At 43.1% G+C, this 24,350-nt stretch overlaps 2 protein-coding genes across 2 annotated transcripts; one reads left to right on the top strand and one right to left on the bottom strand.

The window, feature by feature from the left end:
• Positions 1-2,000: 2,000 nt before the first annotated feature.
• hcfc1a (host cell factor C1a) lies at positions 2,001-19,660 on the top strand. The gene is made up of 28 exons (XM_084061338.1): positions 2,001-2,138; positions 3,474-3,673; positions 4,196-4,344; positions 5,488-5,648; positions 5,754-5,962; positions 6,127-6,211; positions 6,348-6,454; positions 6,563-6,742; positions 8,107-8,349; positions 8,486-8,631; positions 8,740-8,919; positions 8,998-9,222; positions 9,625-9,729; positions 9,846-10,062; positions 10,373-10,509; positions 10,710-10,857; positions 10,957-11,168; positions 11,493-12,369; positions 13,553-13,692; positions 14,128-14,259; positions 14,415-14,622; positions 15,502-15,777; positions 16,009-16,112; positions 16,203-16,337; positions 16,431-16,616; positions 17,150-17,447; positions 17,716-17,779; positions 17,885-19,660. The coding sequence occupies exons 2-28, from the start codon at positions 3,478-3,480 to the stop codon at positions 17,922-17,924; spliced, it is 5,160 nt and encodes a 1,719-aa protein (XP_083917464.1). The 5' UTR covers positions 2,001-2,138; positions 3,474-3,477; the 3' UTR covers positions 17,925-19,660.
• Positions 19,661-19,789: 129 nt separating this feature from the next.
• Positions 19,790-22,355, bottom strand: LOC311048239 (ras-related protein rab7). Its single transcript, XM_084061372.1, has 5 exons — positions 22,239-22,355; positions 21,567-21,693; positions 20,711-20,929; positions 20,418-20,543; positions 19,790-20,324 (listed from the first exon to the last, which is right to left on the bottom strand). Exons 1-5 carry the CDS (start codon positions 22,295-22,297, stop codon positions 20,238-20,240), a joined length of 618 nt encoding a protein of 205 aa, XP_083917498.1. The 5' UTR covers positions 22,298-22,355; the 3' UTR covers positions 19,790-20,237.
• Between the last annotated feature and the right edge of the window lie 1,995 nt (positions 22,356-24,350).

Here is a 24,350-nt window from a genome sequence, read left to right on the forward strand (position 1 = left end):
GATTTGTGGGTCCGGCCGTTCCGAGGTCGGCGGATTTGACTGGGCTGACAGTTCCGAGGTCGTTGGGTTTGCCTGGGTCCGACTGTAACGAGGTCACCAGTCCATGCTGCAAATGCTACCCTGTGAAATAAAGAGGGTATCCTGTGTGTTTTCTTGTAATTATTTATTCAAAATGTACTTTATGTCAAAAAGACAACTTTGAACTTTTTTTTTTATCATAGCATCATCGAAAACTTCCGTTACCAGAAACTTCACCTAATTTATTACAAACTTGGGTTTGTAGCAATATATGCATGTACACTACCAACCATGTAATAATTACATGGTAATTACATTGTAATTGATTTCTATATAATTCAAAAGATCCATTAGGGGGCGCACTTATTATAGGGAGTGGGTCGTTTTTATTTGAAGATCCCTAAATGGTCAATCTGAAAAAGGGAAATAAAATATGTATGTCTACCCATTTTTGCATATCTAGCTAAACAGGTTTAGTGTACAAAAAAAAGCTAAAATACAAATCACCCATCCTTGAGAAATGAGACAAATCATGTACTATTTATCAACGCACAAAAAAAAAGTTCTGTGAAAATATATTCTTAAAGGATTTATATATATGAATTACATAAGATTTATACAATGTTTTTATTACAGTTAAGTTATTAAACTTATTTTTTTTCTTCGTTTAAAGCATAAAAAAAACTAACCATGCATGGATAACATCGGTGTAATGTATCAACTTTATTTTTTAAATGTGTTTTTTGTAAACATTTTTGCCCTTTAAAGTTGTGTCCAAGATCGTTGTCAACTCCGTCAGATTTCTACAAAAACATAATTTAATCAGGCATAAACAGGTTTTAGCTATATTCTAAGGTCCCCTGTCTAACTTCCCAGTTTGAAAAAAGGCGGGAAAGCTGCGAAAGCTCTGATAAGCTTTATATTTATGGATAAATGCACTAAATAATATTACTATGATAGTGTGTCCCAACCATAATAACATGTCAAGTCCGTCAGTCCCCCCCCCCCCCCGCCCCCCCAAAAAAGTAATTCTATTAGTATTAATAGAACCTAAGCAACTTTGAAAAATACATTGTCAACTCACTATGACTGTGCTGTGGAATGAAAAAAAACATGACATTATGTCAACTCCGTCAGACTCCATCAGATGTCAACTCTGTCAGATATGCCATTTTATGGAGTTGACATCTAAAAAAAACTGTTGGAGGTTGGCCCATTACATGGTTTAATATTCAACGCTAATAATAATAACAATTAAGTTATTAAGTCGCATAATTGAAGAATATATATAAAAAATAAAAAAAAAGTTTTTTCCCCAATTCTCAAGAATGGGCGAAATACAAATTATATTGAAAATATTTTGCAAGGGACAATGACAATGTATTGCAAATACAACTTGCTTCAAGTTTTTGTATGGCTTCACTTCAAATTTCAACATTCATTTTATTACTTACATAGATTAAAACAGGTTACAATGGTTATTATTGTAAATACACAAGAAAAACTATAATAATGGCCGTGGTGGTTTGCGGGTCTGTTTGTCGCCATGTTTACTGTGGGCGACGCCGAGTCTCTGCCATTTTCCTCCGCCTCTGGTTGTCAAGAAGATGGCAGCTTCCAGGCAGGCATCTAGAACCAAGATACCAAGGATGGGAAGGTGACGTCACAAACAAGCACAAGTGTAGTTTCAGGGTCCATTGTCGTGACGAGTGACCATTTCGACAAGCGTCACTCGACAAAAATGACGTATTATCGCGGCCGCAACTATGAGCAATTTCAAACGTTCAAACAAAAAAGCAATTTGTCGTTATTCTGACAAGATGAGTATGAAACTAACCACTTCTTAGATTTCGCTATTAAGTATAACATTATTAACATAAATGAACTGCTAAATGTATATAAAATAGCCGAACGTGACAACGGCGCGGTTTTGCGGTTCAAGGACCCCCGTGAGTCTAAAGCGTTTCCGCTACATTACGTCACGGGCGCATCCATGGTATCTTTATTCCCAGGCAGGCAGGCATGAGAGGGGATACTTCTTCACAAATCGGATGAATTTGGAATATTGTTTTGAGATAAGACCCCCTACGCATCTTTTTGCAGTCACTATATCGAACTGAGTAAGTGTGACGTTGGTATTGGCATGCGTGAGTCGGAGTTGCTGTGTTTTGTTGTGGCAAAACCGCCCCGGCCATTTTTTCTTGTGGGAGTTTAGACGAGGGCCGATTGTCGAAAAGATGGCTGCTTCCAGAGACGGCATGAAACACAATAACATGTTAATTCTGTGTTAGATCTCCATCTAGCTACGTTGCGCGCGCCGTGCTGCAGCCAGGTTTATACCAGGTATACGTTGCATGCAGCAATGTAACCTAATCCCGTTGCATTTAATTGTAAACTCTGGCGACGGTTTGACAGATGCTAACGTTGTTAGCATGGGCTAATTGGCTTGACCGAATACCAGCTAGCAGTGCTAACGCAGTGTTGGTACAAAAACACCACCTTTCTCCAACTATCGTCGCCGCTTTCGACAAGAATCGATAAGTGTGGCTAGGCTCACGTGCACACCCGTGTGGAACGCTCTGAAAATGCTTTGTGGGTTGTGATGAACTGCTGAAAGTAGGAGAAATAAATACAGAGCTAGCTAGCTACAATATGGCGACTCCCAGAGAGGCATGAAAATGAAAATAGCCGTCTCCTGTAAACGACTGTAATGTACGAATGCAGCCTGCTGCTCGTGCTTGTGTACAGTTTATTGACATGTGGACGTAGATGGAGGCTTGGAAGAGGTGATGGTGTTGCTGCCGGCGGTGTTGTCTTTAGCGGACCTGACATTTATTTGTCTTTTTCATTCGCTTCCGCCATTTTTCGGCTTGGCACTAGCGGGGGTTTGTTTGGTTGCAAGATGGCGGCTTCCATGGATTGCATTCAATGGATTTATACTTCGCGGTGCGACGGTGTCGCCGGCCGAATAAGAACGGATCTACAAGCTTGTCCGCGCGGCCCATCGCTACGCGTTGACGGCTTGTAGATCTGTTATTTTTAAATTAAGCATGCAAAGAACAAGCCGCTTAACCCCTAGCCTGCGCCTCTCGTGTAATCCGTTGTTTGATAATTAATAACAATAATAATTTTGATGTAATAATAATACATCCGAAATGATTGTGTAAATCAATTTAAAACAACTGCTTACATGATTGGCACAAGCCGAGGCTCTGGGTAACAACACAACCTGCATGTTGGATGTTTTGTTTTGTTTTTTCCTGGTTTGCGTTTATCATAATTGCGCTTTACCTTTTAAATTGCACATAATGGCCTCCCAGACAACAATTGTTGCTCTGTCTCGGAGTAAATTAATTTTGTGGACGGAAAAAATAAGTTGTTGCGTGGCAACTTCAAAATTGTTTACTTTTTTAGTTAAAACCTGTCTTTCTATTTTCATGTTCCCCGTCTTGTAGAGACATGTCTACTCCTGGTTCCACTGTGTCTGGGACCACAGGTTCTGCTCTGACCCCGCGGTGGAAGCGGGTTCTCGGATGGTCCGGTCCGGTCCCTCGGCCCAGACACGGACACAGAGCTGTGGCTATAAAGGAACTTATGGTTGTCTTTGGAGGGGGAAATGAAGGAATTGTCGATGAATTACACGTCTATAACACAGGTGAGATCGCCGTTATATCCTCAACTTTGCAGGTTTCAGTTTTTCTCCTAGAATCATAGATAGCATTCCAACTGTCACTGTGTAAATTGTATGATCCTTGTGTAGAATAAATGATGGGTGGTTTTGTATAAATTCGTGGGCAGAAGGGGACCCCAAAGGCCAGCTAAACTGTCTTCATTAGACTTGCCGCCATCTAGTGGACACAATTATAATACACATTAAAAATGGCGGGCTAAAATAAAATGGATGAATGTCTCATCGAAGTACAGTACAAGTACAACTTTGATGTGAAGATTATTCCTAACCAAATAGCTTGTTTCTAACCAAAGATTTATAGATTGGTGCTAAACACTGTTTCATTTGGTTAATCTAATGAAATCTATTCAGAAGTATATGGCCATAGCTGCTGGGTTTGTTATATAAAGCTATTAAGCAAACTGTAAATTGGGTGAATTTAAATGCATAGTCCTTGTGGCATCTTTCATTTTGTCATTGTTGTTTGTATTTGTTTTGATTCTCCAGCAACAAACCAGTGGTTTATCCCTGCGGTTCGAGGTGATATTCCCCCTGGTTGTGCTGCATATGGCTTTGTTTGTGATGGCACAAGGTTGTTGGTGTTTGGTGGAATGGTGGAGTATGGAAAATACAGCAACGACCTCTATGAACTACAGGTAATTCATTTGTTTACCCGTCTTTATTGTAGAGTGTTACGACCTTATAAGGTCTAGAGGATCATAAAGGCGTAACATATTTCAGACCAGTCAGGTTCAACGAAAAATGAGTACAGTTTATTAATTAGCTTAATTCAAAGGGGAAAAACAAACAGGGGAAGCATTAATATCAGGGTGGCCAAAGCCATAACAACCCTACCTTAAACAAAAAACAATCTAAGCTACACCCAAAACAAAAAGTACAATATAAACTCCCTACCTGAGAAAACAGGGGGGAAAAAGAAAATGGCGGCACACCCCTACCAGCTTCCCTGTTTGTAGGTACTCAGGAACAAGGCTTTGTGAATACTACGAAGGAAGGTCTCCTATCTAAGGATGGGTTAGGTTGTGTGGACTTAGTCTGAATATAGTGAAGTGGAACTAACTAAAGCAATGCCTAGCTGATGAGGCTTCGAATTACTATAACAGTCAGTTGGAAAACACAGGTCTCAGCATGTGGTGCTTGCAATGGTAAAAGAGGGTTTGTAGGTGGTTCTTTCCAGGCTTTTATAGGCTGGTTGATTTGGGGGAATGGGAGCCAGGTGTGTCCCCACTCTCCACGCCACTCCTCCAATCTCCATGGCCACTCCCACCTTCACTCATCCTGCAGCACTGGAAACACTGACAGACTGTTAAACACACACTATGGCCTTCTAGGGCCGTAACATAGAGTTAAATATCGGTAGTTTTTATTCTGTATTTCTGAAAATGTAATTTAATTATGTATTTATTTATTTTGGATGGACAACAGTTTCACCACCTGAATGTTTGTTTGTATAATACATTGTGCACTGGAGATGCAGACTGGTGATATTGCAGTCTGTTTGTAAATGCCCCTGTTAACTTTTACACAGTTCATGTAAGTGCACTGCACGTGTATGTGGTTGAGTTCTGCAGCATAGAAATATGACTTGCTTTCCTGTTCTATCTCTTAACTAGTGCAGTGCTGCATCAGATAACTGCACAACACATGGTATCCTGAAAGAAGCAAATATGTTTTTCAAATAGCTTAAGTGGACACAGGTTTTCACATTACAAGCAAGGTATATGGAGTGAACTAGTCCCTTGCATGACATGTTTTCTTTAATTGAATGTGTTTTATAGGCCAGCAGATGGGAATGGAAAAAATTGAAAGCAAAGAGCCCAAAAAATGGGCCCCCACCATGTCCTCGTCTTGGCCACAGTTTTTCTCTTGTGGGAAACAAATGCTACCTGTTTGGTGGACTTGCCAACGACAGTGAAGACCCCAAAAACAACATTCCCAGGTACAGCTGTTTCTGTGTCATTGATGGGTACATGCTGTTAATGTAGGTACGGAGATGCAAATCGAGTACGACTGAGACTGACATGTGACTGGTTTGGCTTCTCAGATACCTGAATGATCTGTACACTCTGGAGCTTCGTCCTGGCTCCAGTGTGGTGGGATGGGACATACCAATCACATATGGAGTCCTGCCTCCCCCACGTGAGAGCCACACTGCTGTGGTGTACACAGAAAAGACCAGCAGGAAATCTCGCCTCATTATCTATGGAGGAATGAGTGGCTGTCGCCTTGGAGATCTTTGGACACTTGACATTGGTAAGTTTGTGATGTCAAATTTCTTTTTAGCTGGCAGCATATTTAAAAAGACTATGTACTTTCTACTATACTACTTTCTCTGGTTAACTAAAGCATAAACAAAAATGTGTCTTATCAGATTACGTGAGTCGTTTCAGATTATCCATTTCCTACTTTGTCCCCAGATACTCTGTCTTGGAGTAAACCCACAGTAAATGGTACAGCACCATTACCCAGGAGTCTTCACTCTGCTACTACCATCACAAACAAGTGAGAGGACTGATGCATTATGGGAAATGTTATGCTGAATGTTTGATTTAGATTTTCTGTCATTGCATTTGTTTTCACTCAGCCCATGCTGCTGTTGGGAGAACACTCACAGTGATTTCAATCTGCCACTTTGCAGGATGTATGTTTTCGGAGGATGGGTTCCTCTAGTGATGGATGACGTGAAGGTGGCCACACACGAGAAGGAGTGGAAGTGCACAAACACTCTTGCCTGCCTAAACCTCGGTGTGTTTTTAATCAGTATTTTGATGTACTCTTGGACCACATTTTAACGTTGTCATTCAAAAATAATGTTTTTTTTTAATATTGTGTCTGTGTTTTACATTTTTATAGATTCAATGTTTTGGGAGACTGTGTTGATGGACACTCTGGAGGATAACATCCCCAGGGCTCGTGCTGGTCATTGCTCTGTCTCCATCAACTCCAGACTCTACGTCTGGAGCGGCCGTGATGGTTATCGCAAAGCATGGAACAACCAAGTCTGCTGTAAAGACCTCTGGTACCTGGAAACAGGTGCGTGGTGTTCTTACTTCGCTACGAGTCACTTCGCCAATAAGTGACTCTCTGGTGTTGCCATGTTGCGTGTTGTTGCTCACACTTAATCCCAATTATGGACAAAAAATTGATTGACAAAAGATTAACAGCTGCTCCAAATCCCAGTGCACAAAAGTAGGTCAAATCAATTATGCCGTCACCGCGGTGCAAATATCAGCCGGTCAGAAGCATACTGACCAGTGGGGAAGCTCAACCATAACATGACATGTAGTAGGCCTGAAACGTCGGTCTACTCTGCATTCTTCATGTTCTCACCTCAAACGCTGGATTATTTCTTCCGGATCACAGAGGCAGTGGACAGTACGAGGCATATAGGCGATTCGCATCCAGGTTTTTATTGGATGTGATTTCTCCATCGCTTTCCCATCAAAATAAGTACTCACAAATGGCCTTAAACTGTTTTGTGGAAAGGAGTTGCGATTAGTTGCGTTGGTGCGGTTTGGCCTTTACTGGGACACAAACTCTATTCCACTTATGTACTGATCTTAATTACTGTTATATTTTGATTAGTTAGCCTACACAGTTGTAGTCAATTTTTGTAAATTACGATTAGGCTTCTTGTGGCATTTTAGACCATAGTCTGTAAATGGCTATTCATATTCAACACCATGACTACTCTTCACTAGCCTGGGATCCAGCCTGCTTGCTATGTTCTGCGTTTTAATTTTCTCACTTAGCTTCACAGTCTGAAAAGCCTCCCATCTCCGTGCCCAAACAGGAGAAAACTGCCCGCAGCTTCTGATTGGTCTGTAGGTGGGGCGGGACCAGTGTTGTCCAATGTAAAACTCGAGTCACTTCCTGACTTGCCTACGTAATGGCAATACGAGTCAAATAGGACCCTGGCCAGACTGAGTAGCGAAGTGAGAAAAAGACGAGCGTAGCGAATCAGGCTGGATTCCAAGCCAACTCTTCACTGATCAGAACTTTTGTAATAAATAATCATTAGACATTATTTATTTATATATACTTTTTTTTTATCAGGACATGCCACAATGAAGGTGAATGTATTGTTTAACTACAAACATAAAGTGAAAATAGTTATTTAAGGGGTAACATGTTTTTAGATATGTCTTAACTAGCCTATGTATTGATTTTTTTCTCACATTAATATTTGTATTAGAAGCTCAATTCACATCTGCATGACTGCATATAAAAAGCTTATTTAGGCATACATCAAGTGAAAACTTTCCATCTTCAACATAGGATCATTTTTCTTAACTACTTCCTTAAATGTTTTAACTTTTTGCCTATGTATTGATTTTCAAGTTCTGAGATGCAAACTCCTCACCACACACAGCTTAATTTTATGGTCATCTCTACAGAGCGGCCACATGCCCCTGCAAGGGTGCAATTAGTCCGTGCCAACACCAGCTCTCTGGAGGTGAGCTGGGGCGCAGTCTCCACCGCAGACACCTACCTGTTGCAGCTCCAAAAATATGACATCCCAGCAGCTACAGCCGCAACCTCGCCAGCCTTGAGCGCTGCCCCATCGCTACCTACGAATGCCCCTAAGAGCCCAGCACCTGCCGCAGCAGCACCCTTAGCTCAGACCCTTCCACAAACAGGTACCATACCATGGTCCACTCATTGTCACTTACAAAGATGATGGATATACACTGCATGGGTTAGCCTGTCTGCCTATTGTTTTCCTCATAGGGGTCTGCGTTGCATGTCTCACGAGTTGGTTTCTTGTTTTTGTAGCTATCTTAAAGGTTGCACCTCAGGCTGCCTCTGGTACCTCTATTGTCACTGTCCGCCCCAACCAGGCTGGGAAATCCCCTGTCACTGTGACATCACTTCCTCCAGGTGTTCGTATGGTGGTGCCTGCTCAGACCGCACAAGGATCGGTATGAACAACAGAGCATGACCTCTGTTACAAATCTGGAAATAACAATAAGTATGCAAACTAAACGGATGTGTGTGTGAATTAATTTGGAGTTATTTTTTCTGTTCAGCCCATTGGTGGTAGCCCTCAGATGAGTGGCATGGCAGCTTTGGCTGCAGCAGCAGCCGCCACACAGAAGATCCCACCCGCAGCAGGCACTGTGCTCAGCGTTCCTGCGGGTGCCACCATTCTCAAAACTGTAGCCGTTTCTCCCGGCACAACCACAGTCAAAATGGCCTCTCCAGTCATGGTACGAACAATCTGAGCTTTAAATAAATAATACTTTGGCCGTTATCAAAATTATCTAACAAACCAACACTGTTTCTAGGTGAGTAACCCAGCCACGCGGATGCTGAAGTCTGCTGCAGCCCAGGTTGGAACAGCTACGGCATCCTCTCCCTCCACTCCCACCAGGCCCATCATCACTGTGCACAAGTCCGGTACAGTCACAGTGGCCCAACAGGCCCAGGTGGTAACCACTGTGGTGGGAGGAGTCACCAAGACCATCACTTTGGTCAAGAGCCCCCTCTCCATGGGTGGCGGTGGCACGCTGGTAAGGGAACACAACTGAGAGGAAATGTTGTGGGGGGTTCTGCCTGTACATATAATTTACACTGAGAGGCGCTCAAATGCATGCAGGGGTCTTTGAAAGTGCTTTTGCAGAAGTGTTTGTGTGTGTGGCGGTGGGGAGATAATGTTAGTTTTATCTAATGTTAGTCTTGTCACAAGACAGTGGTATACTTGAAACTATGGAAAAATAAAGTAAATGTGGACCTACATTGCCTGTTGGAGAACTCTACCAGAGAAAAAAAGCATAAATTCAGGTCTGCTTGATTTTTAAGTCGGTGAGGGTTCGAATGATTAGTTCAGTGATCCGCACGCCCCACTGAGCTCCTGATGCCATCCAATGTTTTCTGGTGGCTCATGAACTTGAGTCTCTTTCCTATGTCCGCAGATCTCCAACCTTGGCAAGATGATGTCTGTGGTACAAGGCAAGCCAGTGCAGACATCAGCTATCACAGGCCAGGCTTCCACTAACCCTCTCACACAGCTCATACAGGTCAGCTATCTGCATGAGGGCGGGAAAACAGGAGGTAGCTTTTAAAAAAGCTCCTGAGACAGGCAAAAGGCAGCTTTTATTTGATTGGCTGTCCTAACCTTCACCTCTCTCCTTAGACCAAGGGTCCTCTCCCAGCTGGCACCATCCTGAAGCTGGTTACCTCCGCTGATGGCAAACCCACCACCATCATCACCACCTCCCAAGCAGGAGGCGCAGGAAACAAGCCGCACATCCTCAACATTAGTGGCATGTCTCCTACCACCACCAAGCACGGCACCACCATCATAAAGACCATCCCCATGTCATCCATTATGACACAGCAGGGAGCCACAGGTCTGAGCACCCCTTGTACATCAATGAGAAACCATAATAACTAGTTTAATATGAAGGGGAACTAATTCCCCAGAAATCTTAATGACAAGATGATAAATGATCCCTAAAGCTGAAATGAGCAATATTTTTTTTATATCATTGTAATATAGAGACGTACTGATGACCCCCAAAAGTATCAGCACCGCAGTCTGTTGCTGTATACATCTATCACCCTGTCTTTACTAAATCTATCCAGTTAAAAGACATACTTAGGGCTTGCTAATCGGCATAAACATTCAACCATTAATTTTGATGGGTTATCTCCGTTCAGGTATAACAAGCACTGCAGGGTCAAGGACCCCCATCACAATCCTCACCACAAAGATGATGACGACTGGAACCCCGGGCAAAATCATCACCACCATGCCAAAATTTGGCACTGCAGCTGGCCAGCAGGGACTGACTCAGGTATGCAAAATCTCACAATACCCAGAAAACAGCAACTCGTGTCTTTGCAGATATTATAGATACGTCGTTTTGAGTAGTTTAGGACACTGGTTGCGTTATCTGGATATTTCCCTCTGAATAATAAACTAATAATACAATTCGTTTTTTTCTTTGTTCAGGCATCATTGTTCTGGCATTAATATTTTCTTGTGTGTCCCTAGGTGGTTTTGAAAGGTGCTCCTGGACAGCCGGGCACCATCCTGCGCACTGTGCCCATGAGCTCAGTGGGTGGAATGCGACTTGTGACACCAGTGTCGGTATCTGCTGTTAAGCCCACTGTCACTACCCTAGTTGTCAAAGGAACCACTGGTAAGAAGGAAATTCTTGCAATTTGGTGATTGTGATAAACCATTTGATTGTTTTCTGGGTTACCCATACTAATACCATCTGTAACGTCATCCACTCTAGGTGTCACCACCCTGGGGACAGTCACTGGTACAGTCTCCACTAGCCTGGCAAGTGGAAGTGTGGCCAGTGCGAATGCTTCTCTGGCCACCCCTATCACAACACTGGGCACCATCTCCACCTTGTCCAGCCAGGTCATCAACCCCACTGCCATTACTGTCTCAGCAGCCCGGACCAACCTGACCACAACCTCTGCACTTCCCTCGTCTGTGCAGGTAACAACTTAGAGCTCTGCTCTGCAGAGGGTGGCAGGTTGGCCTTGATGTAGCAAGGATGACCCCTAATGAGTCAAGGTTGCTACTTCAATTCCCAGTACCCTCAGGAAGGGTGCATTTCAGCTATAAACTGGTGATTGGAGGGATTGCTGGTACTGCATCTACAGTGCCCACCAACTGTTCCAAAGTGCCATTGAGCAAGGCACAGAACCCCAAAAATAACTCTGTTAATTGACAAAGTGATATGCCTTGTAGTGATATTCCTTGTAGTGAAACTGATGTTGTGTATAACTGTTGTATTTTTCCTGCCTTCCTTCCTCACAGAACCAGCCCACACAGGTGACTCTTATCACCACTCCCAGTGGTGTGGAGGCCCAGCCAGTACAGGACCTACCTGTCTCCATTCTCGCCTCGCCCACCTCGGAGCAGCCCAGCTCCACAGAGGCCGGAGGCTCTGGTGAGGGCTCTGGGACTGTCACCCTGGTGTGCTCCAACCCGCCCTGCGAAACCCACGAGACGGGAACCACCAACACAGCCACCACGGCGTCCGCCAACATGGGTACGGTAGGTGTGCAGCAGGTGGTGTGCTCCAACCCACCCTGCGAGACTCATGAAACCGGGACAACCAACACGTCCACCACAGCCTCCGCCAACATGGGCAGAGTGCAGCAGGTGTGCTCTAACCCACCCTGTGAGACTCACGAAACCGGGACAACCAATACAGCCACCACAGCCTCTGCCAACATGGGTGGGGCGCAGCAGGTGCAGCAGGTGTGCTCCAACCCCCCTTGTGAGACCCACGAGACGGGCACCACCAACACTGCTACCCAGTCTTCATCAAACATGGGTGGGGCGCAGGGTGGGGCGCAGCAGGTGTGCTCCAACCCCCCATGCGAGACCCATGAGACGGGCACCACCAACACTGCTACCCAGTCTTCATCCAACATGGGTCCCGCTGGCCAGACGGACACGGTGCCGAGTGGGCAACCCAACCAGCGTTGTGAAACCAATGAGACGGGAACCACAAACACCGCGTCCACAGCCACCTCCAGCATGGGAAGCGACCAGACCACCAGCACAGAGACGGGAGGCGTGGCCCAGAGGGGGGTCTGCTCCAACATTCCCTGTGAAACCCACGAGACGGGAACCACCAACACAGCCACCACCGCTACCTGCAATATGGAGACGGGCGAGGGCACAGGTACAGCATGTGACTATGTCAAATTAGCTAGGTTCTTCAGAAGTGAAATTAGTGAATTTATTTTACTAGAGGTTCGGGGCGCTACACAGCCCTCACACCTAGCTCTCACCGCCGAGCTGACTGATATGCCCATATATGGAGATATCTTTATCTGTATCAGTCCTTGTCCCTTTAATGCCCATTATATGGAGATCCATTTGACTTATATTGCACTTTACGTTTGAAACAAATCTCAAAGTACTACAGTACAGAATAAAAAACATATGCACAAAAACAATCTAAAAAGGGGGTTTTAAAAAAGCAATTCAAGAAAACCTTGGGCAAAAAAACGCTAGGTTATTAAAAAGGAAAGTCTTTAGTCTGCCAGACTGTGGAGCTCTTAGCTGGTCTGGGAGTGAGTGCTACAGTCGAGGGGCAGCTGAGCAGAATGCTCGGTTGTCCATGGTGCGGTGCTTTGTGGGGGGGACTAGGAGGCGGTTAGTGTATCCAGAGAGGAAGTTGCGAGTGGAGGTTTGTGGCTCGAGCTGTTCCTTAAGGTAAGGGGGGGCATTACCGTGGATGCATTGATGGGTTAACAGGGAGATCTTGTATTCTATCCGGGAGGCGATGGGAAGCCAGTGCAGTGAATTGAGGATGGGTGTGATGTAATCATGTTTATGCACTCTCATCAGGATCTTAGCAGCGCTGAACACACTCCATATTTGGGCGTAGCTGCATTTGGAACTCCTTATATAGTTATGGCTTAGTCGTGGTGACATGTCAGGTCCGCTGGCCGGCCGGTCCTCCCTTAAGCCAATTTTGGTATAGGATAGGCGAAGAAAAGTTCTCAAAGTTTTGAGACGTCTCGTGCCATAGTAGCATGATGTGTTGGTGTACGATTTCAAACCACAACGATGTGCGGTTTGAGAGATTTAAGGAGAAAGTACAATTGGGAGCTTTAGCTGAATGTTTAGCATTGAATAAATGCACTAGCATAGCACTTGTCTATCACTGGCTGTGTTATTGAGTTCCTGGGATTTTAAATGCTTGTCTATATCATTGCACTCCACTGAAATAACATGGCAGACTTCCCAAGCTTGAAAAGGCAAGATGTCACTAGCAGATTTGATCTGAGATCTCCTCTATGAACCTTAAAGTCACAGTGCTGTCAATTTGTCTAATTTAATTCTGTTCCTCTCTGTAGCTCAACAAAATGAAGAGGGAACAGCCGGTGCCAGCAGTGCAGCAGAGACTACTGCAGCAGCAACCAGCCCAACTACCACCGCCCCGGGCAGGGCCATCACCACTGTCACCCAGTCTTCACAGTCAACTGCGCCCTTACCTGTAAGAACGCCATGAGGCCTTATACCACAGTCAAACCCATGCTCAGTTCAGCCCAAAGAAATCAAGTGTTGGGGTTTGAAAACATTTGATTGCATCTGACTCTAAATGTGAATGTGTCGAATCCTATTGAATCTTTTGGATAAATTGTTGACAGAATGAGGAAAATGATTTCACAGTGCAGAAATCAGATTTGGTGACAATGCTCTTTTAGCCTTCTAGAACAACAGAAACTCGAACTCCAACCCTATATGGTTCCTGTCTTTGGGCTGAAGGGAAAGTATTGTTTGAGTGGGCAGTAAAATGCATTATTTAATTCCTCAAAAGTTGAGTTCTGTAATCCTATCCCTAATGATCCATCTATCAATATAGTTTGACGTTTACACTTAGGCCATTGTCCCTTCCTCTGTTTTTTAAATTACAATTTTCCCTCCCCAGTCTATTTCGTCAATTACAGAGGGGGTGACTTCTGCAGCAAGCAGCACAGAAGAGCCCATGCAGGCCGAGTCGTCGGCAGACGCTGTGGCATCTGCAGAAGAAGCACCCACAGCTATGGAGACACAAGCACAGGTGCACACAATTTACACAGCCATCTATAAAGAAAATCCTATTTACACTATACACAAGTCTTGAATCTAATTTTCAAAGCAAAACTAAAAAACTGACATAAAAATCCTTGAAGCTGTAATGTCAATGTGTCGCTGCTGTGATTTATTCCTTTCCAGGGAGAGGCGGCAGCTGCTACTGCCTTGAACCTGCCCTCAGAGCTGATGTCTGAGGGCCAAGGGGCCACCCTCATGGTGACAGGGCTGTCGGATGAGGAGCTGGCCGTAACTGCAGCAGCAGAAGCAGCAGCTCAGGCAGCTGCCACTGAAGAAGCCCAGGCCCTGGCTATCCAGGCAGTCCTCCAGGCAGCACAGCAAGCCGTCATGAGTACGTTTTTGTACCGATCGTAGTAGCGGGTGAAACGGTTGATCCAGTGATCGATTGAATCGATATAGTTAATTGAATAAAAAACATTTTTTGTATAGAATAATCTGTTTAATGATGCATCATGTACATGTTTCATGTTTAATTTGTGCTCTTTACAAGTTGACCACAATGTGAAAGTGAGATCAGAAAATGTGACTGACGTATATAGTGATCCAATGTGAGGATGATTGGATGTTGCATTCATGATATAGGCCTGCCTACAAATGTGTTAATTCAATTAACATGTGACAGTCATTGTCACAAGACTCAAGACCATTAGTGTCTAATTTGGTGTTAAAAAACAAACAAACGTTCAGCAACAAACGGTGACAATGCTGCAAATAATTTGTAGCATTTATGGTGCCCCATATGGTGGAAGGGAAATCGCTTTAGGCTCTGCCTTGTTTAGAGGCCCCTCAGTGTGTGATTCAAATTTGGGGCAGATCATTCAGGATTTGTAATTTTTGGGCAAAAAATGGGCCCCTTCCCACAAACTTTGGAAGCCAATGGAAATCCAAAGAATCTGACTCATACATCTTGATCATATGACTCCATAGAGTCATACGCACGAGTCTTTCACAAAAGTAGGGTGAAGAGTAGTAGCAAAAAGTATTTTGAAGAAAATGGTGGCCAGGGCCTATCCAAGGAATCCAGGGGGAAAACATCCAGCGATCCAGCGATGATTTGCTGCTCACATCAGACACTCGAAAACAATCCTCGCCCCCGTCCATTTGGTCGGGCAGAGATAATGACCCCACCAAGAATTGGGCCATTTTTCATCAATGTCGCATTGTTTGTGTTTGATGATCTTGAAAGGTTCTATGTTTTCTGCATCTTCAGATGAAGGTGATTCCAGTGGAGAGAGCCACCAGCCAACAAGCATCCCTATCGTGCTGACCCAGCAGGAGCTGGCAGCACTGGTCCAGCAGCAACAGCAGCTCCAGGAGGCCCAGGCTGCCGCCCAGCAGGCCAGCGTTGACGCAAGCTTGCCCACTGAGGGCCTCGCCCCCGCTGACAGCCTGAACGATCCTTCTGTGGAGAGCAATGGACACAATGAGATGGCCGCTGCTGTAACCAGCGCCGTGGCGTCACTGCTGCCCCGTACCACTGCTGAGAGTAAGGCTGTCTAATAATACACTATTTTATGCTTGTTTTATATTCCTTTTTTCACTTCTAATTCTTTATTACTCTGTGCAACTGCAAACGTCAAGGCCAGCATAAATAAGAGTTTCACCCCGCTTTTACCTGTAACTTAGTTGTGACAAAGTTGATTGATTGATTGACATGTCGCTTTTGTTGATCATACAGCTTTCTGAATGATTCCTTCCTCTGGTCTTGTCTCCACAGCCCTAGCTCCATCAAGCACATTTGTAACTGTATCGGTGGCTAGTCCAGCTAAACTGCAAGCAGCAGCCGCTCTAGCAGAAGTGGCCAACGGCATCGAGGTAGGGGTGAGTCATCCAGTTAATCTGTCTTCCGCTGACTGGTTTATTTGAAGAGAAAGAAGGTAAATGACACGCTTTTAATTGATTTTTTAATAGAAACAAGCCCCTCAGCCAGCCCCAGTTAAACCAGTTGTGAAGAAAGAGAACCAGTGGTTTGACGTTGGAATCGTCAAGGTGACAAATATGGTGGTCACCCACTTCTATGTGCCATCAGATGACTCACACGGAGATGTAAGTGCCACACATTTCTCCTTTCATACTTGGAAGATTGAAACATGGTTTGGCAAGAGAATCACTTAACACTCTCCAACCTTTACATGATAGGATGACTCTGGTGTCATACCAGACTACGGCCAAATGAAGAAAATGGAGCTACAGCCTGGCACGGCCTACAAGTTTCGCGTTGCCGGCATCAACGCATGCGGCCGTGGGTCCTTCTCTGAGATCTCAGCTTTTAAGACTTGTCTACCAGGCTTCCCAGGTGCACCTTGCGCCATCAAAATCAGCAAGGTGAGCAACTTAATGATGTGATGTTTGATAAGGATTCAGCCTTTGTTTCTGCCAATAAATAGTATTCCCAAGGGAGGCCAACCAGTGACAATGGTTGCTGGTAGGGCTGAACCAACACTTAGAAAATTATTGTATTTGTCCTGAATGGTAACAGACATTTCGGGAAAGAAAATCTTGAAATAATGCGAAAACATTTTTGTGCACGCTTGAGGTGGTTTTTGTGTGCTTTATTGAAAATAAAATGGGAGATGGAAACACTTTGCCGAATAAGTTCTGTAGAGAGCATTTAACTTGCATGACTATTGATTTTGCACAATTTTAACTTAGATTCGGGCTGCTACGGCATGCGTTTCCAATGGGCATCGTACCCAACAGGCATCTGACTAGTACACTAAATATTAAAACGGAAGACAATGTCCTGATCATGGCTTGCCCACTGAGATTCTCAACATGACTAGCAAGGGGTCTGATTAGAAGTTTGATATACAAAAAATACAAATTTCAAGTACCTTGTGCTTCTTCACTTTCCACAGAGCCCAGACGGGGCCCACCTGACCTGGGAGCCGCCATCTGTGACGTCAGGAAAGATTATAGAGTACTCTGTGTACCTGGCCATCCAGAGCAACCAGACTACCGAGGCCAAGGCGTCAACACCAGCCCAGCTGGCTTTTATGCGTGTGTATTGCGGGCCCAACCCCTCCTGCCTGGTGCAGTCCTCCAGTCTCTCCAATGCCCACATTGACTACACCACCAAGCCGGCCATCATTTTCCGCATTGCTGCCCGCAACGAGAAAGGCTATGGCCCAGCCACCCAAGTCCGATGGCTGCAAGGTGAGGACACCAGTTCACATGGCACTTAACGTAGAATAGGGTTGAGTCAAGAACTTGTTGAAAGCATTTCAATAGTGTTAGCAGTTTGTTAGAGGTTAACTTGTTTAACATTTTTTTTCAGTATCATAGGCCTTTGTTTGCTACAGAGCTTATTTTCTTAAATGTAAAGTGTGAGATGCTATGATGTACTGTAAGTAACTTCTGGGTTGGCGACAAAAAGGCATCATCACTTGAACGTTGTTTATGGACTCATCTTTATGCTTTACAGAGTCTGGCAAAGATGCTGCCTCTGCAAAACCGGCCCCCAAAAGACCAGGCACCTCCCCTGATGCGTAAGTACCTATTCATTTTGATTTACATTGCACACATTAGAAAATGTAATTTGGCACTGATAATTAGATGGCAATCCTAATACGGTTTCTGTCCTGTCTCTGCAGTAAGGCTACTGGTCTAAAGAAAGCAAGGACGGACCAGTGAGGTTGGCCAGAACCCCCACCCCCCACATCCTTCCCCAAGTCTCTTGTCCCCTTTTCCACTTGCTGTCCTTTTACCAGGAGGACTGACCATCATCCTCTTCATCCTCACCCTAATTTCATCCTTCATCCGCGAGTTTGACTAAGATCCATCCAGCCATGGAGACAGAACAACAGCGGGGAACCAAGATGAAAAGTCAAATCTGAGAGATGTTTTTTGTAGATAAACCCCTCCCCTTTCTTTTGGTCATAACTATTTCTAGAACAACACAATCTTAGAAGCACATTATAGCCTTTTCAGTCACACCTCCCTCCCATCTTTTTAAATATCTATTTTTCGCTAGTTACAGTAGTTGAGCAGTGTAGAGAAGCATTTACAACTTTCACAAACTGGGAGCCAGCCTGAGCTTAATGTTACTTCTTTTTTTGTGTGCGTGTTTGTATCTTTGGGGGCTGTAGAGAGAGACTACATGAGGATGTACAGTGCTGAAAAAAAGCAGTGGTGGCATTAGTTTAGATGAGAGGAATAATCAGTATGGAAACAAAACAAAGCACTTGTCCTCAAAGAAAGGAGGACATCTTTATTTTTTTCCTTTTTTTTTGTTTTTGCTTGATCAAGAACCCAATTCTGTACAGACATTGTACTGGAGTCCTCCAGTCTCCTGGTATGTCATCACTGTGCGCTTTTTACCCCCAAGATGAGGACCGCTGGGCGATGCTATGAAGTGGACAAAACAAGGAATGACACAGGAAGAAGAGATTTGTAGAGAACGAATGACATAGACTTTGCTAGGACTGAGACTTGCAGCACACACAAAAAATATCTTGCAAAATCTTCCCAAAAAATTAGCAAGCAATGATGCAGATCTTTGTGTAGTTTATTTTTGTATTTTTTAAGCTTTTTTTTTCCTGTGTGTATGTGTATGTTAAGTGTGCATTTTAAAAGTAAAAAACGAAAAACACTTTTTTTAAAACTATCGTTCATCCCTGTAGTTTGTTGTGGGAAGAGGGGTCAGCTGTGTTGCGATAGCCACCCTACTTTTAAATCTTCGTTCAGTTGGTTGTATTTTCTCGTTAACATGAGTATGAAAGAGAGAGCCTTTTGTATTTGCTCCAGCTAGGACTATAGATGTTCTAGCACAGAAGGGAACTTTGAAGTGGACCCAGGGAGAGGAAAGCTTTTACTTTGTTTACCACAACTTGCTCAATGCTTTTGTTGCTTAGCGTTTGCCAAACGTGGAAATCTAAGGAGTACAATGAGGAAATTCTCAATTTTTTGACGGCCCCCCTCAACCCCCATGTATCTCAATTTGTCCCGTTTTTATTAATTCATGAATGTGGTGTTCCACCATTTTTTTTCTTTTTTTTTTAAATTACAAATTATATTGATAGACTCCCACACCCAAATACTATTGAGATGTATGTGAATCCATTTAATAAATTTGTATTTTTTTTTTTTCCACGGCTCTGTATTTCAGATTACAGATGGGTGTGCAAGCTAACTGTGATGTGTATACCTGTATGTTTTGAATGGGGGTATCTTGGGAAGAAAGCTTACATAGCCAGAGTGTACTCACTTGTAAATTAGTTCCTTCATACAGCAAGAATAAAAAAAGAACATCTTGGCCTTTTATATTACCTGTAACAAACTTGTTTTTACATGTTGGTCATCTCTTGATTGCCTTTTGTGTCTTTACTTATAAAAGAAACAGAAATATATATATAAATATATACACAGTTTCCCTGATTGTTCTAATTTGCTTCTGTCAAACTGACTCACTGTACGAGTCTGAATCACTGCTAGGGTCATTACAAAACTAAATTTGTACAGAGGGAGGGGGAGGGAGGGGGGGGAACCATTGAGATTGGACATGAGTAAGGACAGGATCAGTCACCATGATAGTAATGGCCAGCTACAGTAGGACAGAGCCAAGGCTTTGCCCCCTTTCTTGGGCTTGTAGGTGTCACACCTTGGCCTATGTTTGCGATTTCTCCTGATTTATTTCTATACTGAAAATTCTCTTCATATGCATTCATAATTTTGTGCGTGTCAGTGTGTCTGTTGAACAAAACTAGACATGCATGCAAAAGCAGTGTATTTAAGTAGTGATGCCTTAAGTTAGACCATAAACTGAAGGTTCTCAAAAAAATACATTTAATGAGTTTGTTCCTCTCTCCATGTGATATACAAATGTGTCCTTTCCTTCCTCAGTACCTTTGCTGGGTCACTATTTTTGCACCCTTGTTAGATAGGTCATCATCCGCTGTGCCGAGGTCTCTCAGAACTTTTCTTCCCACACTGGGACAGGTGCTGGTCTCAGCACTCACAGTTGTTGCGAGTTTCCCTTGGCTGTTTGCAGGTTATCTGGAAATGTCCTGTATTTTCCAATGTGTGTTTTTTGTACTGTAGGGAGTAATGTATCTTTTATCATCAAAAATAAACATGTTAAACATAGTGTGGCTCTGTGTGTCATGCATCTATTCAGGTTCGATTTACCTGTTGTAGACCAGCCTGAGCCACTTTGATGAAGGTCTTTTCCACATGGTCATCTACCTTGGCGCTCCCCTCGCAGTAGTGTGCGCCAATCTCTTCACACCACCGCAATGCTTGCTTGTGAGACACCTGCAACAGGAAACATTCTAGTAGAACTATAATTGTGCATAAAAGCATCAGTCAATTCAATTCATTTAATAACCGATGAAGAAATGTGTACACAGAAGAATTACGGCTCACTAAGTGTCAGGCTATGGGAGAACTAAAACCTTTTTTGTAGGCTATTTTGAACATACCTCGCGGTTGTTCAGGTCAGTTTTATTCCCCAGTACAATGAAGGGGAAGTTGGCTGCATCAGGAGGATCTCCCTGGATCAGGAATTCCTTCCTCCACATGTCCAGAGCAGAGAAAGACAGCTTTGACGTAACATCAAATACCAGGACACAACAGTGGGATCCTCTATAAAGGGGTGTACCCAGGGACTGGAATCTTTCTGTGCCTGCAGTGTCCCAAATCTAGGTCAGAGAGACAAAGTAGAATCAACAATCACATTGCAGGGCCATGGTGCCTGACTCTTGACCACAACCTGTTGACTTCATTGACCAGGGTCCTTAGGGGTCTGTACCCTGGTCCCCTCCTTTTTCCCTCTACGCCAGCGGTTCCCAACCTTTTATTTTTCTTTTTTTTTAAATTATTTTTACCCTTTACAGACAGACAGACAGACAGACAGACAGACAGACAGACAAAGAAATGTAATAAAATAAAACGGCCGGTATTTCTATGTCAATGAGCAAGTGCACTGGTATCTAAACACAGGTTAATAACTTAAAGATTTGTTAGTTTGTGGGACACAAGGGCAGTTCTGTTTAATTAATAATGTATCAATTAATATTTTATTAGATGCCAAAGAAAAAAAAAGATAATAATGATAATAATACATTGTATTTGTAATGCACTTTTCATTTTAATTGGGTGGTGGGGCGGGGGGGGGGGGGGGGGGGGGTAATAAGGGACCTGGGATAGGGTTAAGACATACTGCTCTATAGCAATGATTAGCCTACTATCGGAATATAGAGATATTTAACACTTTGACCAAACACATCACTAAGCTATGCAACTTTAACAGACAGGCTTTGAGTAGAAGTAGCCTACCTGCAGGATGATGGTGCTGCCTCCAACGTTTACTTCTTTTTGGAGAAAGTCAGTTCCCACGGTGGATCGGTACATGTTGGTGAAGCGGTGGTTTACATATCTGTTCATTAGGGAGGACTTTCCCACTCTGCACACACACGCACGCACGCACGCACGCACATAAACACGCACACACACACACACACACACACACACACACACACACACACACACACACACACACACAGGCCATGGGGATTAACTCTCAAGTTTCTTAGCTCACAATATTTACACAATAGGCTATGAATTGTTTTGCATGATAATATATTTTAATAACATCAGGGGGTCCCCAGCTAAATCATTTTAACCATTTTATCCATGTACAATGTTGGCTATTCAAAAATAGCAGATATACAAGCTCACAACGTCACTTCGTGCCGCACTGCGAGCTTGCACATCTGCTATTTTGTTTCGAACAAATCTCGAAAATGGACATAAATCTTCTCTTCTGGGGTTCCCTGGCACAACACATTTTCAGATGGGATCCTTCCTTGAATCAGGGAAAGTCACACCGGGCGTAATGAGTCATGACAATGAAACGAACGTCCAAGAAAAAGTCATACAGAACAGAACAGAACAGAACATAGCCTATCTGTCATTAATAATACTTTTTAAAATGCCCATTGACTTTACCCTGAGTTCCCAATGAGTATAACTTTCAGACGAATAGGGCTAGGATTCAATTCAGTCATTATTGGAGGTTTTCGACGTCTCGAGTGCAGGAACAAGGTGCTGCTGCGTACACACAATAGCAACGTAGGCTATGAGTCCAGTGGTGGGAAAAGTACTCCGTTTTGTTTTTCTCAAGTAAAAGTATCAATACTGCAATGTAGAAATACTCTGTTACAAGTAAAAGTCTGGAATTAAAAATGCACTTGAGTAAAAGTACAGAAGTATTGGTATCAAAATGTATTTAAAGTACCAAAAGTATACTCATTATGCAGATCGAATGACCCATTTCACAGGTTTTCAAATGTATAAAATTTGTAAAAAATAATTTACGATATGAAAATAGCAGATCTACAAGCTCACAATGATGTGATGAGATTGTAGATTGGCTATTTTCAAATGGCCAAAATGTATATAGGTCTGAATACTGTATGTTTTGTAATAATAATAAAAATCTACAAATTAACTAGTAACTAAAGTTTTCAAATAATTGTAGTGGAGTAAAAGTATGATATTTGCCTCTGGGATGTAGTGGAGTAAAAGTAAAAGTACTGAGAAGTGGAAATACTCCAGTAAACTTTTACTTTAAGTACAGTACTTGAGTAAATGTACTTTGTTACTTTACACTACTGTGTGAGTCACAAAGTCACAAAGTCACGTTGCGTAAACGAGGAAGTTCTGTCGAGGGTGAATCACATCACATTGTTTTTATGATGTGTATTAAAGTGGTAGTGGTGTAATTTATGTAGCCGACATAAAAATACAATTAACTATTTAAACTGCACAATACATTTGCATTCAATAACAATTAGCTTGCAATGCTTGAATATACTCTATATACTTGCTGAAAGTGAGGATACATTATTTAGTTGTGTGTGGGGGGTGGTTAAAATGTGTGTGTGTGTGTGTGTGTGTGTGTGTGTGTGTGTGTGTGTGTGTGTGTGTGTGTGTGTGTGTGTGTGTGTGTGTGTGTGTGTGTGTGTGTGTGTGTGTGTGTGTGTGTGTGTGTGTGTGTGTGTGTGTGTGTGTGTGTGTGTGTGTGTGTGTGTGTGTGTGTGTGTGTGTGTGTGTGTGTGTGTGTGTGTGTGTGTGTGTGTGTGTGTGTGTGTGTGTGTTCTAGAGCTAACTTGGGTGAATTTCTCTGTTCACCACTAGAGGGTGGTAAGTCTAAAGTGTTGTAACTTTCTTTTTAGTAGGCCCTAGTAGTAGCCTATCAAACCATCCATAGCCCAAGAGAGCTAGGCTAATCAACTTCATTTATTGATCTCCTGTTGGCCACTCTGGCCAGTGTAGGCCTAGATAATTCAATATAGACACAAATCATATTCAGTATTTCAAATTAATACAAAAAAAACTACCTTAAAGGACGAGTTCACCCATCTTCAAATAATTGGTCCTCACTAATGCTCATGATAAAATGGTACCACACTCTGTCTGTCTCATAGGAGGGCTATGGACACTTAAGAAACCTGCCTACCAGTGACATCAGGCAGGTTTATTTGGATTTTTATTAACGTGAGAACAATGGCTTTCATAATAGCATGCTAACTTTCAGGAATAGAAAGCCAGCAGTTTCTATTAGCTTGGATTCCCCATTGATGATATCACTAGACAGGTTTCTGAACTGTCCACAGCCCTCCTCTGAGACACAGAAAGAGTAGACAAGTGGTCTGGTGCCATATTATCATGAGCATAGTGAGGACCACCAATTATATGAAGATAGATTGAAAATGGGTGAAGTCGTCCTTTAAAGTTATCAAGAATGAAAGCAAATGCATAACTTATATTGTATTGTACAATTATATATCAAATTAGGCTTTGGTTTTAAACAAATTTCCTTTTGTTCATAGTTTGCAATTAATGTATAAACAAATCCAGAAATTACTACTTTTATATAAATATAACTACTTTACACTATGTTGACTGTGAACTAGCTTTTGAGAAAGCAGAAGGGATAGAACTAGAGGGATATGGAAAGAGAAATGTAGCCATATGTAAATACAAAGGTAAGTGTGTGTGTGTGTGTGTGTGTGTGTGTGTGTGTGTGTGTGTGTGTGTGTGTGTGTGTGTGTGTGT

This window comes from Gymnoscopelus microlampas (genome assembly GCF_963454915.1).
Source record: "Gymnoscopelus microlampas genome assembly, chromosome: 7".
NCBI classification, from domain to species: Eukaryota; Metazoa; Chordata; class Actinopteri; order Myctophiformes; family Myctophidae; genus Gymnoscopelus; species Gymnoscopelus microlampas.

What these genes read in the sequence shown, in the direction of transcription:
- hcfc1a (XM_084061338.1), top strand. Translation starts at nt 3,478, where the DNA reads ATGTCTACTCCTGGTTCCACTGTGTCTGGGACCACAGGTTCTGCTCTG. An exon ending in TCTTGCCTGCCTAAACCTCG is followed by an intron (nt 6,455 to 6,562) that starts GTGTGTTTTTAA and finishes ACATTTTTATAG; the next exon opens with ATTCAATGTTTTGGGAGACT. An exon ending in CCAACGGCATCGAGGTAGGG is followed by an intron (nt 16,113 to 16,202) that starts GTGAGTCATCCA and finishes ATTTTTTAATAG; the next exon opens with AAACAAGCCCCTCAGCCAGC.
- LOC311048239 (XM_084061372.1), bottom strand. Translation starts at nt 22,297, where the DNA reads ATGACTGAATTGAATCCTAGCCCTATTCGTCTGAAAGTTATACTCATT. An exon ending in GCAGCACCATCATCCTGCAG is followed by an intron (nt 20,930 to 21,566) that starts GTAGGCTACTTC and finishes TCTCTGACCTAG; the next exon opens with ATTTGGGACACTGCAGGCAC. An exon ending in CTGACCTGAACAACCGCGAG is followed by an intron (nt 20,544 to 20,710) that starts GTATGTTCAAAA and finishes TTCCTGTTGCAG; the next exon opens with GTGTCTCACAAGCAAGCATT.